The 17,242-nt window shown below is 50.6% G+C and overlaps 1 protein-coding gene across 1 annotated transcript in view; it reads left to right on the forward strand.

Moving 5' to 3' along the window:
- The first annotated feature begins 3,601 nt into the window (after window positions 1-3,601).
- EXT2 (exostosin glycosyltransferase 2) overlaps window positions 3,602-17,242 on the forward strand; it is a 100,115-nt gene continuing 86,474 nt past the window's right edge. Inside the window, exons 1-3 of the mRNA XM_064152515.1 lie at window positions 3,602-3,729; window positions 7,786-8,345; window positions 9,397-9,486. Coding sequence (XP_064008585.1) covers window positions 7,810-8,345; window positions 9,397-9,486 — 626 coding nt within the window. The 5' untranslated portion in view covers window positions 3,602-3,729; window positions 7,786-7,809. The remainder of the gene's footprint in view (window positions 3,730-7,785; window positions 8,346-9,396; window positions 9,487-17,242) is intronic.

A 17,242-nucleotide genomic window follows, 5' to 3' on the forward strand; every position in this document is an offset into this window, starting at 1 on the left:
GACATCTATAGCTAGATCAGGCTGCCCAGGGCCACATTAAGTCTGAGCTTGAATGTCTCCAGGAATGGGATCTCAACCACATCCCTGGGCAGCCTGTTCCAGTGTTCCACCATTCTCACTGTAAAGGACTGAAGTCTAACCTAAATCTCCCCTGCTCCGCTTTCAAACCTCTGCCCCTTGTCCTACCACTTAAGCCCTTTTCAAAAGTCTCAACCCTTCCAGTGTGTTGCCTTCAGATACTGAAATGTAGCTGTAGGAGCTCTCTGGAGTGTCCTCTTCATTGAGTCCAACCTGGCTGAAGATGTCAACCCAGGTAGGTGATATGTTCACGTAGCAGGTTGCTCACAGCCCCGAGTAACCTGAGCTGGAATGGTTCCAGGGATGAGGTTCTAACACCTCTCTGGGCAACCCGGGCCAGGGTCTCACCACCCTGGGTGTAACAAAATCCGTGGTGAAAGCCTCACCAGACACAAATCAGGGCAGTGTTTGGTTGTAAGAGAGGAAGCAAAACATGAAGCCAAGGCAGTGACCTGGGTGTCCAACATCCTGCTTCCTCTTGTAGTAGAGAAAAGCTTTCATTTAGTCCAGCACCTCCTATTATCACAGGATCATAGAATTATTTTGGCTGGACAAGATCTCTAAGATCATAGATTCCAATCATCAACCCAGCTCCACCATGGCCACTGAACCATGTCCCACAGGGCCACGGCCACAGGTGTCTTGAACACCTCTGGGGATGGTGACTCCAGCACCTCCCTTGGCCGCCTGTTCCAAGGCCTGACCACTCTTGCAGCAAAGAAATGGTTCCTAATCTCCAACCTAACCCTCCCCTGGCACAATTTCAGGCCATTTCCTCTCAACCTAACACTTGTTACTGCCCCCCACCTGGCTCAGAGCTGTAGAGAGCAGTAAGGTCTCCTCTCAGCCTCTTTTTCTCCAGACTAAACACCCCTGGGTCCCTCAGCTGCTCCCCAGCAGCCCTGTTCTTCATCCCCTTCAGCAGTCTCGTTGTCCTTCTCTGGACCTGCTCCAACCCTTCAATGTCCTTGTTGGAGTGAGGGCCCAAAACTGAGCCCCATATCTGTGGTGTGGCCACACCAATTCTGAGTACAGGGCACAATGCTGCTGGCCACACTATTGCTGATCCAAGCCAGGATGCTGGTAGCCTTCTTGGCCACCTGGGCACACCCTGGCTCATCTGCAGCTGCCTGTTGACCAACATATAGAGTTCTTCTTGTCCTGTTTCCTGGTTGCTCTCAGAGTGTTTCTCCTCTCTCTTCTGTCTTCTCTTGCCTGGAACACAAACCCTGTGAGGAGAGGCTGAGGGAGCTGGGGGTGTGCAGCCTGCAGAAGAGGAGGCTCAGGGCAGAGCTCATTGCTGTCTGCAGCTCCCTGAAGGGAGGCTGTAACCAGGTGGGGTTGGTCTCTTCTGCCAGGCAAGCAGCAACAGAACAAGGGGACACAGCCTCGAGTTGTGCCAGGGGACGTCTAGGCTGGATGTGAGGAGGAAGTTGTTGGCAGAGAGAGTGATTGGCATTGGAATGGGCTGCCCAGGGAGGTGGTGGAGTCACCGTCCCTGGAGATGTTCAAGAAAAGCCTGTCTGGGGCACTTAGTGCCATGGTCTGGTTGACTGGCTAGGGCTGGGTGCTAGGTTGGACTGGATGAGCCTGGAGGTCTCTTCCAACCTGGGTGATGCTATGATTCTTCTCTCTCCTGTCATCTATCTCTCCTCTTGCCCTCCTCTCTCCTCTGCCCAGCCATACTGCTCTATGCAAGAGCAGCCAAGTGTATGGCAATGTGGTCAGATAACGACACCCCCACCCCTCCTCCAAGGCATTTGAGCCAGGACAGAAAGGGCAAAGAGGAGAGAGGTGAAATACCTGATTTCTCTTCTTCTATAAAAATTGATGGCCTGTTCACCAGATGCTGCAGAGTATTTTTACAAGCTATAAATAGCAACCTGCAGTCTAAAAATAAAGCAGTGCTGCAGACTCGTCTGGCTGAGCTACATCAGCAGCATATTAAAGAGGCTCTCTGGTGTGGTTTTGGGGGGAATCTCTCCACAAGCAGCCTGCATCTTTCATCTTTTTTTTTTTTTTTTTTTTTTTTTTTTAAGCTGAAATGAAATTACTGCTGCTGCCTGCATTCCTTTCATTCTAGCTTTTAAATAGCATTGCACTGCTTTCCAGGTTTTCCCAGGGGGAGGAAATGCCCTATGAGGAGAAGCTTGAGTGAGATGGTGTTATTTAGCCTGGAGAAGGGGAGGCTCAGGGCAGACCTCATTGCTGTCTACAACTACCTGAAGGGAGGCTGTAGCCAGGTGGGGTTGGGCTCTCCTCCCAGGCAAACAGCAACAGAACAAGGGGACACAGCCTCGAGTTGTGCCAGGGGAGGTCTGGGCTGGATGTTAGGAGGAAGTTCCTGGCAGAGAGAGTGATTGGCATTGGAATGGGCTGCCCAGGGAGGTGATGGAGTCACCATCCCTGGAGGTGTTGAAGCCAAGCCTGGCTGAGGCACTTAGTGCCATGGTGTGGCTGATTGGGCAGGGCTGGGTGCTAGGTTGGACTGGATGATCCTGGAGGTCTCTTCCAACCTGGTTGATTCTGTGATCATGAAGCCTTGAATCTTTTGGCTACAATGGATTTGATGCATTTTTCTTTACCTGGCAGAGCAGGGAGGCAGAAGGAATGCCTGTGGGTACTGCATGGGCTGGCACAGACTGTGTCTGTGGACCCAGCAGTGCTACATCAGGGCTCAGTCACATCCGTACAGGGGTATCTCTGACGAGCTAAAGCCAAATGCAAGGTTCTGCACTTGGGTTGGGGCAATCCCAAGCCAGGTCTAGGCTGGTTGGAGAGTGGATAGAAAGCAGTGCTGGGGACTTCTGGATGCTGGGTGATAAGAAGAAACTTCATGGCTTGCCTAAGAATCTTGATTCAAACAGAACCAGGAGCCTAATTTATAGCTAATATAGCCCAGCACTGAGGAAGATGGAGGGTGGAAAGCTGGCCATGAGCCAGCACTGTGTGCTCCCAGCCCAGATCCAGGCATGTCTGGGGCTGATTCCCAGCAGCAGGGGCAGGGAGAGGACTCTGCCCCTCTGCTCTGCCTTGCTGAGCCCCCACCTGCAGTGCTGGGACCAGCTCTGGTGTCCTCAGCACCGACAGGCTGCCATGGGAGCAGGGCCGGAGGAGGTCAGAGGGCAGGAAGGGCTCTGCTGCGGGGCCGGGCTGAGAGAGCTGAGGGTTGCTCAGCCTGCAGAAGAGAAGGCTCCAGGGAGAGCTTCTGGTGGCCCTTCAGAGCTCGAAGGGACTGATCAGAAAGCTGGGGACAGACTTTTTAGCAGGGCCTGGTGTGGACGAGGGGCGATGGGTTTAAAGCAAAGGAGGCGACTCAGATTGGGGAGAGGCTGCGAAGAGCCGCGCGCAGACCCTGCGGCTGTGCGCCGGCGCCGGCTGCCAGCCGGAGCGGCCTGTGGCGCTGACCCCCGCTGCAGAGCCGGCCCTGCACCACGCGGCGGCGCTCTATGGCCGCAGCGGCCGAACGGCGGCGCTCTATGGCCGCGGCGGGCATTGCGCATGTGTGCAGAGCCCCGGGGGGGCCTGGCGCGGCGGCGGCCGGGGCCGGTACCCGAGGCAGCGGCAGCAGCGGCCGCTCTCGTCCCGCTCCGTGGGGCCAGCAGCGAGCTGGCGGCACGGGCGGTGGGGCCCGAGCGACTGCGAGCAGAAGTGAGTGTGGGCGGCAGCTGCGGGGCGGGGCCCGCTCGTTGTGGCGCTGGGTGGGTTGGAGGGGCCGGGCCGGGCGCGTCGCGCCGCGCGTTGCGGGTAGGCCCCCGCCGTGCCGCCGCTCTGCGGGCCGTGCCTCTCTCCCTTGTTCGCTGTGGTGCTGTGAGTGGGTGAGGAAAGCAGGAGCTGGGGAAGGACAGGGCCTGGTTCCTGCCGGTCCTGTGCCGGTCCTGGGTCAGCCGGGGCCCTGCCGAGTCGTTACTGGAATGGTAGAATGGAGCCATAGAATCGTTAGCATGGAAAAGCTATTTCTAGTTATCGAGTCCAGCCGCTAACTCCGTGCTGCCGGCTCACCACTAAACCCTGTCCCTCAGTACCGCCTCTACACGGCTCTTAATCCACCCGGGGAAGAGGACTTCATCACTGCCCTGGGCAGCCTGATCCCGGGGCGCAGCTTGAGAGCATTTCCTCTTATCCTGTCACTCGTTTCTTGGGAGAAGAGATGGACCCGCCGCCGCCCCGTCGCCAACCTACTTGTAGAGAGTTGTAGAGAGTGGGAAGGTCGCTCCTCAGCCTCCTCTTGTCCAAACTGAACACCCCTAAGTTCCTTCAGCTGCTCCTCATCAGTCCTGTTCTCCAGATCCTTCACCAGCTGCACTGTCCTCTGGACTTGCTCCAGCCCCTCGATAGCCTTAATGGAGCAAAAGGCTCAAATCTGAACCCATATGTGGCCTCAGCAGTGCTGAGCACAGGGAGGAAAGGCAACTGTGAGTGTGTCTCTTAGCAGCTGTGACTGTGTCTATTCCATTCCGTAGATTTTTGCCACCTCTTTGGCTGCTGTATCCTATTCTTGTGCCTTGTAATGCTTCAGGTGCTGGCAGAGCCTGTCTTGTGCCTACAAGTTGCCCAAATGGATTGTGTGCTTGTAAAAGTGATTCATTGATTCCCTGGATGGAGACTTAGCTTTCACCAAGCTTTTTACCTCCTCAGGCTTGGGCTTTGATGAGCGACTCAGGTGCTTGCAGCAAAACTTTGCCACAGTGCAAGTGATTCTGATGTTGTGTCACAGTTAACAGAAGTGTAGGGGAAGATACAGGGTATAAAACTGGTGGCGTTACAGCATTTGATAGGTTGAGACTCCTGAGACTGGAGAAGGGCAGCCTGAGAGGGGATCTGAGCCATGCTTAGCAAGGGCCAAAGGATGGGGGGCAAGAAGATGGGGCCAGGCTCTTTGCAGTGCTACCCAGTGACAGGACAAGGGGCAACAGGCACAAACTGGGACTGAGAATGTTCCACCTGAGCATGAGGAGAAACTTGTTTGGTGTGAGGGTGCTGGAGCCCTGGAGCAGGTTGCCCAGAGAGGCTGTGGAGTCTCCTTGTCTGGAGACATTCCAACTGCCCCTGGCCATTGTGACCCTGGGCAAGCTGCTGTGGGTGCCCCTGCTTTAGCAGCGGGATTGGACTGGGTGATCTCCAGAGGTCTCTTCCAATCCTCACCATGCTGGGATTCTGTCCTGATAACTGCATCAGGCACATGGGTTTTTTGGTGCAGCAGCTGTGTCCAGAATCAAAGCGGGGACGTTAAATTGATGAGGGCACCTGTTAAAAGTGGAATACTTACTGGTACCTGAGATTATTTTTGTGCTGGTGCAGTCATTTCATGCATTAACCTCCCTCTTTTTTTGTGACCACAGCCTAAATTGTTCAAAGACCATTTAATGCTTTATTGATGCTTCTTTTGTTCTTATTGCCTGCTGTCCAGCTGTCAGATGTTCTTTCTTGCTCAGAAAGTAAGAAGCCAGAAGAAGGAAAGCACACAATTCCAGAGTCTTCAGAAAACACGTTTGCTACCCTTAAAAAGCCCTCAGTGTGGAAAGTCTAGGTTAGATTTATTCATTATGGAAATTTCAATTGCAAACCTCAAGATGTTTTTTGCGGGCAACAGTGAATGAACACTGGAATGGGCTGCCCAGATTGGTGGTGGAGTCACAGTCCCTGGAGGTGCTTAAGGACAGATTGGATGTGGCACTCAGTGACAGCCTGTTTGATGTGGTGGTGTTAGGTCATGTGCTGGACTTGATGATCTCAGAGGTCTATTCCAGCCTCAGTAATGCTGCGATTCAGCCTGTAGTTGAACAGATTGCTTCTTGCTGGAACAACCCTTCTGTATGTAAAAAGTTTTAAGGAGCATCCAAGAAGGCAGGGCCTGTGTGGCTCAGGGGGTGCCCAGGCAGTTTCTCTTCACTTGCAGTTGAGGAGTTTATTCCTAATTGCTTTTCACTGTGGGCATGCTTAGGAGGAGATGGAGTGACACTGCTGGGGACTTGCTGCTGGAGTATCTGAGATCTCTTCTTCTTCTCACCACCCAGGCCATGGCCTTTTCTGCATTGTGGTTGTGGACTGACCAACATCATTTCATTATCATAGGATCATAGGATGTTAGGGGTTGGAAGGGACCCAAAGAGATCATGTTGGTCCTGCCAGAGCAGGACAATCCTATCTAACACAGAGCACAGAGGAACACATCCAGACAGGCCTTGACAGACTCCAGAGAAAGAGACTCCGTGACCTCACTGGGGAGCCTGTGCCAGGGCTCTGGGACCCTTACAGTAAAGAAGTTCCCCCTTGTGTTGAGGCAGAACCTCTTTTGCTGCAATTTACACCCATCGCTCCTTGTCCTATCCCAGGGAGCAGTGCCTGTCCCCCGCTCCAGGCAGCCTTCAGATACTTATAAACATTGATCAAATCCCCTCTAAGTCCTCTCCAGACTGAGCAGCCCCAGGGCCCTCAGCCTCCCCTCAGCAGCCATGCCCTCCAGTCCCCTAATCATCCTCATAGCCCTCCACTTGACCTTCTCCAGCAGATCCCTGTCCCTCTTCAACTGGGGAGCCCAAAACTGAAGGCAGTATTCAAGATGAGGTCTCAGCAGAGGAGAACCTTCCTTGCTCTGCTGGACACACTCTTCCTAATACACCCCAGGATCCCATTGGCCTTCTTGGCCACAAGGGCACATTGCTGTGCCATGGGGAGCTGTTAGCCACCAGGATCCCCAGGTACCTCTCCACAGGGCTGCTCTCCAGCAGTCACCTCCCAGCCTGTGCTGGTGCAGTTTGTTATTCCTCCCCAGATGCAGGACTCTGCACTTGTCCTTGTTGAACTCCATCTGGTTCCTCTGTGCCCAGCTCTGTCTGCCCAGGTCTCTTTGGATGGCAGCACAGCCTTCAGCTGTATCAGGCAAGCCTCCCAGCTTGGTGTCGTCAGCAAACTTGCTGAGCAGACTCTGTCTGTGCCCTCAGCAATGGCACTGGTGAAGATTCTGAACAGCACTGGCCCCAGCACTGATCCCTGGGGGACACCACTGGTCGCAGCTCTCCAGCTGGACCTGGCACCATTGATCACCACACTCTGAACTCTTATCTTGCAACCACTTCCTAACCCACCTCACTGTTTGCTCTTCCATCCCACACTTCCTCAGCTTGCTCACTAAAATGTCATGGGAGACAGTGTCTAAGTGTTCTAACCAGGCATGGGGTGGATTGGATTGCATGACTGGGATTGGGACTTAAGTGGTGGTCCCAATTGACAGCATAGTCTCATAGAATGATTTGGGTTGGAAGTGACCTCCAAAACTCATCTAGTCCAAGTTCCCCTACAGTCAGCAGGGACATCCTCCACCTGATCAGGTTGCCCAGAGCCATGTTGAGTCTCACCTTGAATATCTCCAGGGATGGGGCCTCAACCACCTCCCTGGACAACCTGTTCCAGCGTTCCACCACCATTATGGTGAAGAACCTGTATGTAACATCCAATCTAAATCTGCTCTTCTCTAGTTTGAAGCTGCTGCCTGTCATCACCATAGGCCTTTGTAAACAGTCTTTCTCTAGCCTTGTAGCCCACTTCAGGTACTGGAAGGTTTCTGGTAGCACGTGGGAAAATCTGAAGAAACTCTGATGTAGTCTACCAAGGCAAAGAGCCTGTCTGGGAGGGTGTTTCTCTGTGGTGTGGTATCCTTGTGTCTTCCAAGGTTCTTCCTAAACTCTCTCTCCCTCTGTTTTGTAGAGACAAGAGCTAACCGATGCCATTATGTGCGCCTCGGCCAAATACAACACTCGGGGTCCAGCCCTCATCCCAAGGATGAAAACCAAGCACCGCATCTACTACATCACCCTCTTTTCCATCGTCCTCCTTGGCCTGATTGCCACAGGGATGTTCCAGTTCTGGCCTCACTCCATTGAGTCATCCAGTGACTGGACCGTGGAAAAACGCAGCGTCCACGATGTGCCTGTGGTGAAGCTCCCTGCTGACAGCCCCATCCCTGAGCGAGGGGACCTCAGCTGCAGGATGCACACCTGCTTCGACGTCTACCGCTGTGGCTTCAACCCCAAGAACAAGATCAAAGTGTACATCTACTCCCTGAAGAAGTACATGGATGAGTATGGGACCTCAGTGAGCAACACCATCTCCAGGGAGTACAACGAGCTGCTGACAGCCATCTCAGACAGTGAATTCTACACTGACGATGTCAACCGGGCCTGCCTTTTTGTGCCCTCCATAGATGTCCTCAACCAGAACTCTCTGAGGATCAAGGAGACAGCTCAGGCTTTGGCACAGCTCTCTAGGTGCTTACTGAAACATTTCCTCTGGCAAGCTGAAGAACAGAGTGTAGAAAAATCTATAATGAGGTTAAGGTGGGAGAGGAGCATGCAGTGAGTGAGGGCACAGCAGGGCTTTGACAGAATTTATCATAGAATTGTGGGGTGCCTTTGGTTGGGAAAGACCTTTAAGATCACTGAGTCCAACTGTGCACTGCCAGGTCACCACTAAACCATGGCCCTCAACACCATGTCTACATGTCTTTGAAACACCTCAAGGGATGGAGACTACCACTGCCATGGACAGCCTGGTCCAGGGCTTGACAGCCCCTTTGGGAAAGAAATTGTTCTTCATGTCCAACCTGAACCTCCTCTGGTACAACCTGAGGCCATTTCCTTTTGTCCTATTGCTTGCTCTTTGGGAGAAGTGACTGACCCCCATTTTGTCTCCAGCCTCCTTTCAGGGAGTTGTAAAGAGTGAGGAGACTGATCCTCTGCCTCTTGCTGCGCAGACTAAACAACCCCAGTTCCTCAGCCATTCTTTACAAGATCTGTTCTCCAGACCCTTTACCAGCTTTGTTGCCCTTCTCTGGACCTGTTCCAGAACCTTAATGTCTTTTTTTGGAATGAAGGGCCCAAATCTGAACCCAGGTGTGGCCTCAGCAGTGCTGAGCACAGGGAGGAAAGGCAACTGTGAGTGTGTCACTTAGCAGCTGTGACTGTGTCTATCCCATCCCATAGATTTTTGCCACCTCTTTGGCTGCCGTGTCTTATTCCTGTTCCTTGTAATGCTTTAGGTGCTGGCAGAGCCTGTCTTGTGCCTTCAGGTTGCCCAAATGGATTGTGTGCCTGTTAATGTGATTCATTGATTCCGGGGATGGAGAGCTGCATTTCACTGTGGGTGTTTTTCTCCCCTCAGACTTGTTCTCCAGACCCTTCACTATCTTTGTTACCCTTATTTGCATCCTCTCCAGCATCTCAATGTCCCTTTTGGAGTGAGGGCCCCAAAAGTGACCCTTTTGAGGGTGAGGTATGTAGAGAACATCTGTCTAATTGTTTTCCTCTTCTTTTGCCTTAGGTGGGATCGAGGCACAAACCACTTGCTCTTCAATATGCTGCCTGGAGGGCCACCAGATTACAACACTGCCCTAGATGTTCCTAGAGACAGGTGTGTGTGTTTTGCTGGCTTTGACTGCACCAGGCTGGGTTTAAATGCTGTTGAAGAAGCATCAAGATCAGAACCACGGCAGATAGTAAAGGGCATGCTGCTTAATTTATACAACGCTGGAACTTGTCTTCCTCTCTTCTCAGAATAGAGAAGAGTTCCTGTCCTGTACATGACAAGTGTTTGCTCCTGGAATCTGATGGTTTCACCTAGCCCTTGATTTTATACAGGATGTGACAGGCAGTGTTGACTCTTATCTCTTGGGCTTGCTGTGAGGATAGAGAATCCTGAATTTAAACCTCTTGTTTTGTGCCTTTCTAAACCTGGATGCTCTACAGAATTCATAGTCATAGATTTATAGAGTGGTTTGGATTGGAAAGGACCTTAAGGATCGTCTAGTTCCAACCCTCCTGCCATGGGCAGGGACACCTTTCCCTAGCCCAGGTTGCTCAAGGCCTCATCCAGCCTGGCCTTGAAGACCTCCAAGGAGCAGGCATCCACAACCACCTTGAGCAACCTGTTGCAGTGTCTCACCACCCTCACTGTAAAGAATTTCTTGCTAATCTCCAGTCTAAGTCCCTTTCTCAAGCTTAAAGCCATTCCTTCTCATTCTGCCACTGTAAACCATTCTAAGCAGTCCCTTCTGAGCTTCTTTTTCTGTCCCATTTCATGGCAAATCAGAAGTCCAAAGATGGTTGTAGCTGTGGCTGGTCTAGTTGACCAAACAGTGGTGAATTTCAGTGGGTTTTGTTATCTCAACAATCTCTCTGTGTTAGGAGTGGGACAAGAGCTCTTCCCTGACAAGTGTGTTTTGAATATATTGGCCAGAAAATCAAACGACCTGCATCCAAAGCTCCATTTTTACTTGCAGAATGCTTCTGGAAGAGGAAAATGGGTCATAAGACAAAGCTGGAGTAAGTCACACTGATCGAGCTTGCTCCTGTTAATGTGTTCCTACCAGATTGCCCCAAATGTGCTTAGTTCTGCTTGCCCAGGATCACAATGGGCAGGGGGGTTTGGAATCTCTCCACAGAAGGAGATTCCACAACCTTTCTGTGCAGCCTGCTCCAAGGCTCCAGCACCCTCACAACAAAGAAGTTTCTCCACCAGGAGGTGGAACCTCCTGGGTTCCAGTTCATGCACATTGCCTTGCCCTGTCACTGGGCACCACTGAAAGAAGACTGGTCCCTTCCTCTTGCCTTTACCTCCTCCTGAGCATTGCTTAGGTCCCCTCCCAGGCTGCTCTTCTCCAGGCTCAACAGCCCCAGGGCTCTCAGCCTTTCCTCTGCACAGAGATGCTCCAGGCCCCTCAGCATCTTCATAGCCTCTGCTGGACTCCCTGCAGTGGTTCCCTGTCTGTCTTGAACTGGGGAGCACAGAACTGGACCCAGTGCTCCAGTGTCTCTCTAGGGCTGAGTGGAATGGGAGGAAAACCTCCTTTGACTTACTGGCCACACTTTTTTTCATCTACCTCAGGAGGCCATTGGCTTTTTTGGCCTCGAGGGCATGTGCTAGCTTATGGTGATCTTGTTGTCCACCATCACTTCCAGGTCCTTCTCTGTGGAGGTGCTTCCCTATAGCATTACCTATACTGGTTTGTGAGCTCCAGAGTCTTTGCTGAGGTGCTTGTATGAGGATCATATCTTGATGTTTTTGCACCAGAGATGATTTAAAACATCTTTCAGTGCCAGAAGAGAACATCTTGTTTTCTGGACACGTTCCAACAAACAGTTTATTCATGGTAGTTGCATCACTAATGGTGAGGTAAAGCTTTAGTTTTCATTTGTCCGTGTGAGATCTGTTCTCTGTGTGTTGGTCAGCCTGAAGAGGGCACTCAAACATCACTCTGACCTAGCCAGATGATAATCAGAACGTAGGTACCTCTGTTTTCTTTATATTGGTATAGACAGGTGGTATCAGTCTGGTCTGGGCATGAAGGGGTGGGGAGCAGCCCTGAGGAGGTCTTAGGGGTGCTGGTGGGTGTAAAGCTGGACATTATACAGGAAACCAGCTGTGTTCTGGGTTGATCTCCAGCAGTGGGCAGCAGGTGGTGAGAGGATTTCTGCCATTCTGCTCTGCTGAGACCCCATTGGCAGTGCTGGGGCCACCTCTGGAGTCCTCAGCACAGCAGAGACGGGGACATGTTGGAGTGGGGCCAGAGGAGGCCACAGCAGTGCTGGGAGGGCTGAAAGCCCTCTGTTGTGGAGCCAAACTGAGAAAGTTGGGTGTGATGGTTTGGGTGTTACCCACCCCCCCCCCCCCCCCACTTTAGAAATACCCAACTAGTCTCAGCTAGCTCTGGGAATATAAATGAAGCTTTTATTTACAGCTAGCACAATATACAAGCAGATAGTTACAGTATTTGCAGTTATGGACAGAAATATACAGGGTAAAAGTAATACAGAAACACAACTCCCCTCCCAGAGATCTGAGTCCCCAGGAGGGGCTCTCAACCACCCCTGCACCTTCCCCCTGCCCCTCTCAACCTTACCCCAGTCCTAAGGAAGAGTAGAGGTTAAGGCAAGAGGTTAAGAAGCAAAGGTGAGTGGCAGGTGAGGTTAGGGAGCTGCAGCTCAGTCAGAAGCCCAGCCAGAAAGTGCAACAAAATGGCGAGAGTGTTATCTAATGTTTTAGTTTCTTTTTTTCAGCAAGACTCTGAGGGGAGTAGACATCACCATTGTTTTCCTTTCACAGCCTATGATGTAGTTCTTTGCACCAAAACATTCTAGCCTGCTTCAAACTAGCACAATCCACCCCTGTCTACTTCGCTCAGAGTATTGCTAAGAACTATCTGATCTAATTTAAACCAATATTTACACTAATGAATATTACAAGTTCAGTTCACACTTCATTCCAGCTGTCTCAGCTGTAGGTGATTCAAAAGCTCAGAACAGTTTGTCTCCTCACAGATGAGACGAGAACAGGGACTCCCAGGTGACGTTGGGTTTGTGCTCATGTACTGTAGATTCTCTCGTAGATTCTTTCAGTGTTGGATGCCGATGGTACCTAGAACAGAAAACTCCTAACAGCTTGTATGATACACTCTGAATTTAAACTCTCTCAGCTAAGGTTAGATTTCTCTGTGGCACACACTGGATTTCACTATTCTCCTGCATTACCCAGTAGGTGTGACCAGGACCTTCAGCAGACACCACCCCTCGGACAGGTTTCCCTTCGCCCAAAGGAGAAAATACCCAAACAGTTTTTCCTAACAGATTCTTTTCACCTACAACAGGAACTTTATCACCATCTACTGTTTGGACTAAGTCTGATTGTGCAGGTCCTGCTCTGTTTACTGAACCTCTACTATTTACCAACCAGGTAGCTTGTGCTAAATGTTTGTCCCAGTTTTTCAGAGTTCCACCCCCCATGGCTTTTAGGGTGGTTTTCAGCAAACCATTGTAGCGCTCAATCTTCCCTGAAGCTGGAGCACAGTAGGGTATGTGGTAGATCCACTCAATGCCATGCTCTTTGGCCCAGTCTTTCACAAGGTTGTTCTTGAAATGAGTACCATTGTCTGACTCGATTCTCTCTGGAGTTCCATGTCTCCACAAGATCTGTCTCTCCAAACCAACAATGGTGTTACGTGCAGTAGCATGTGGAACTGGATAGGTTTCCAGCCATCCGGTGCTGGCCTCTACCATCGTCAGCACATAGTGCTTGCCAGAACGAGATCGAGGTAAAGTGATGTAGTCAATCTGCCAGGCTTCACCGTACTTGTACTTTGACCATCTCTCACCATACCATAAGGGCTTGATTCGCTTAGCCTGCTTAATAGCAGCACAAATGTCACAGTCATGACTTGGGTGATAGCGTCCATGGACAAGTCAATTGACCTATCGCGAGCCCATCGGTATGTTCCATCTCTGCCTTGATGTCCAGATGAGTCATGGGCCCACCGAGCTAAGAACAGCTCACCTCGGTGTTTCCAATCAAGGTCAAGATCTAAGTTGGTATCAACTTGAGCAATCTTAGCAGCTTGGTCTGCCTTCTGGTTGTGTTGATGTTCCTCAGTGGCTCTGCTCTTAGGCATGTGTGCGTCTACGTGCCGCACCTTCACTGGAGTTCTCTCCAGCTGTGCATCAATGTCCTGCCATAGATCAGCACACCAAATAGGCTTTCCTTTCCTCTGCCAACCATGCTTCTTCCAGTCCTTTAGCCAACCCCATAGAGCATTGGCTACCATCCATGAGTCGGTGTAGAGGTAAAGGATAGGCCAATTTTCACATTCAGCCACATCAAGAGCAAGTTGGACAGCTTTTACCTCAGCGAACTGACTGGATTCTCCTTCTCCATCTTTCGTTTCGGTAACTCTCCTGGTAGGACTCCAGACTGCTGACTTCCATATTCGCTTGTTCCCAACAAGACGACAGGAACCATCTGTGAACAAAGCATAGTTCTTTTCCTGATCAGAGAGATCACCATAGGGAGGAGCTAACGAGTTATCTTCTCCTCTGGAGGTTTGGTACAGTCTGTGCCTTCCGGCCAGTTGGTGATCACCTCCACCAGACCAGGTCAGTCAAGATTACCCATTCGTGCTCGTTGGGTTATCAAAGCCATCCATTTAGACCAGGTTGCATCTGTGGCATGATGCGGTGATGAACCTTTGCCTTTGAACATCCAGTTTAGAACTGGCAGTCTAGGAGCTAACAGCAATTGTGACTCAGTTCCAATCACTTCAGAAGCTGCTTTCACTCCCTCATAGGCTGCTAGTATCTCTTTCTCTGTTGCGGTGTAAGTTGCCTCTGAACCTCTGTAGCTACGACCCCAGAAACCAAGTGGACGACCACGTGTCTCATTTGGAGCTCTCTGCCAAAGGCTCCAAGTTGGACATTGTCACTGGCAGCCGTGTACAGAATGTTCTTAATGTCTGGACCAGATCTCACAGGTCCCAAGCCCACTGCATGGACTACTTCTCGTTTGATCTGATCAAAGGCTGCTTGTTGTTCAAGTCCCCACTCAAAATTGTTTCTCTTACGAGTCACATCATGCAGAGGTTTGACAATCTGAAACCAGGAATGTGTAGTCTCCAAAATCCCACCACACCTAAGAAAGAAAGGGTGTCCTTCTTTCTGGTGGGAACTGCCATGGTGGAGACTTTGTTGATCACATCCTGAGGAGTGTAACGGCGACCATCCTGCCACCGCACTCCCAGAAACTGAATTTCTTTGGCAGGTCCTTTGACCTTGTCTCTCTTCATGGCAAAACCTGCTTGCAACAGAATGTCAATGATTTTGTTACCTTTCTCGAAGGCTTCCTCAGCAGTTTGGCCCCACACAGTGATGTCATCGATGAACTGGATGTGCTCTGGAGCTTTACCTTTCTTCAGTGCATTGTGGATGACTGAGTGACAGATGGTTGAGCTGTGTTTCCACCCCTGAGGCAAACGGTTGAACTGGTACTGGATTCCTCTCCAGGTGAATGCAAACTGAGGCCTGCACTCCTTTGCTATGGGAATAGAGAAGAAAGCATTAGCAATGTCTATGGTTGCATACCATTTAGCCTCCTTCGATTCCAGCTCGTACTGGAGCTCCAGCATGTCTGGCACAGCTGCACTCATGGGTGGCGTCACCTCATTGATGGCACGAAAGTCAACTGTCAGTCGCCAGTCTTCGTTAGGCTTGCGCACAGGCCAGATGGGACTGTTGAAATGTGAATGAGCTTTCTCGATGACAGCCTGACTCTGCAGTTGACAAATCAGCTGATGAATGGGCAACAAAGAGTCACGGTTAGTTCTGTACTGCATGTGGTGAACAGTTTGAGTTGCAATTGGCACTTCCAGATCCTCTATGTCATGATGTCCCACAACTGCAGATTCATCAGAAAGTTCAGGTCTAATGGACAATTTCAATTTACCATCCTCAATCTCTACAGATGCTATTCCAAAAGCCCATTTGTGACCCTTAGGATCTTTGAAACAACCTTGTCTCAAAAAGTCAATCCCCACAATGCAAGGCGCATCAGGACCAGTTACAATAGTATGTGTCTTCCACTCTTTACCAGTTAAACTGATCTCAGCCTGCAACTTAGTTAACTCTTGAGATCCACCAGTGATTCCAAAAATAGATATGGACTCTGTCCCTTTGCAATTAGATGGCAACAAAGTACACTGAGCACCTGTGTCAACTAAAGCCCTATATTTCCAAACTCTTGAACTGCCAGGCCACCTAATGAATACATTCCAATAGATTCAGTTCTCTCCACTATCCCTTTCCTCCTCGTGGCTGGAGGCAGGGCACCCCTAATGCTGAACATGGCATGTAGGGTGTACACAGTGATTGGTGGTGTTGTGAGAGGAACTGCAACTGTTGGAACAATTGCAGTTGCTCTCAGGAGCTGAAGAAGTGACAGCTACTTTCCTGGCATTATTGCCTCTGTTTCTGCCACTCTGCAGTTCCCTGACTCTCTTTGAAAGAGCTCAAGTAGGTTTACCATCCCATTTGTTCATGTTCTCCCCGTATGTGTCACGCAGAAGTATCCACAGTGACGCACGTGATTGCTGATGTCTGGGTGGAATTTGTCTCCTCCTGGGCTGGAATTGCCTTGCAGGAGATGGGCGTCTGTTCCTGATGGCAGAAACATGTACCCATTCAGATGATGCAGGAATGGTATCTTTTACCAGATTGGCAAAGTTTTTAAGATCCTCCTTCAGTTCTTTCATGCTGTTCTTAATGCCATTCTCAATGCCTTCTTTAATGTCATTTCTTATCCCTTTCATCTCTTTAGGCACAGTGTTTATGGCAGAGACTAGGGCAGAATGTGACAAGCTATCCTCTACCTGCCTGAGCTGGTCAGTGAATTCACCAACAGTGATAGACCTTCCATTATCACTCCTTGATAGGAACTTGCTGGCCAAGATGTTAGCATAGGATGAAGGAGCAAGCTTAATAAGCTTCTTCATGAGACCTGTTCCAAGAGGAATGTCATCAGGCTCATATGTGCCATGATCTCCATAAAGCACTTCCTTCACAGCAAACTCCTTCAGAAGCTTAATTCCCTGCTCAGCGGTGTTCCACTTCTTGGCAGCCCATGGCAGATCGTCTTGGGAAGGATATCTCATAGCCACAGCCAAAAGAAGGCGTGTCCACAAGCTAACCCTACCAAGAGGACTTGCTAGGTATTTGTCCACTCCACTCTCCTTGGTGAGTGGTCCCAGCTGCTTGGCAGACTTGTCTCCTACCTGCAGGGCATTGGCACCAATGCCATGGCATCTCACTAGCCAGCTTAGGATTGGCTCTCCTGATTCCCTTGAGTATTCCTTTCTAACTTCCCTGACCTCTCTGAGTGGATCGTTGGAGTCCTGGATGTCATCCTCCTCCTCTTCCTCTTGTTGATCTGGATGTCCCTGGCCTAGAAACAGAACCTTCCTCATAGCACTCTTAAACTCATTGAAACCATCCTCTTTCTTGGCAGCCAACCTCACAGCACTCTTCTCATTAGAGTACTGGGATCTCAGCATGTTCGCCAGGTCCTGAAGACTATATGCCTCCTCTTCCTCCTCTTGCTCACCAGAGGTCCCCTCTCTTATATCCTCCTTTGAATCACACTTTGTCAAATGCTGTGTCTTGGCTTTCACTTTAGCAGGTGCCAAAATGGCCTGCACAGCGACAGACGTTGACATGTCTACCAGAGGATTTGAGTCATTGGGGGTCTGGCCTGAGGTCTGTGAGTTCAGATCTGCCTTAGAGCTAACAGGGTTCTGGTCTGTTGGCTGTGGATTTGAACTGCCTGAGTTAGTGTTGCTAGTATTATTTGCCTG

This window comes from Pogoniulus pusillus, chromosome 1 (genome assembly GCF_015220805.1).
Source record: "Pogoniulus pusillus isolate bPogPus1 chromosome 1, bPogPus1.pri, whole genome shotgun sequence".
Classification (NCBI taxonomy): domain Eukaryota; kingdom Metazoa; phylum Chordata; class Aves; order Piciformes; family Lybiidae; genus Pogoniulus; species Pogoniulus pusillus.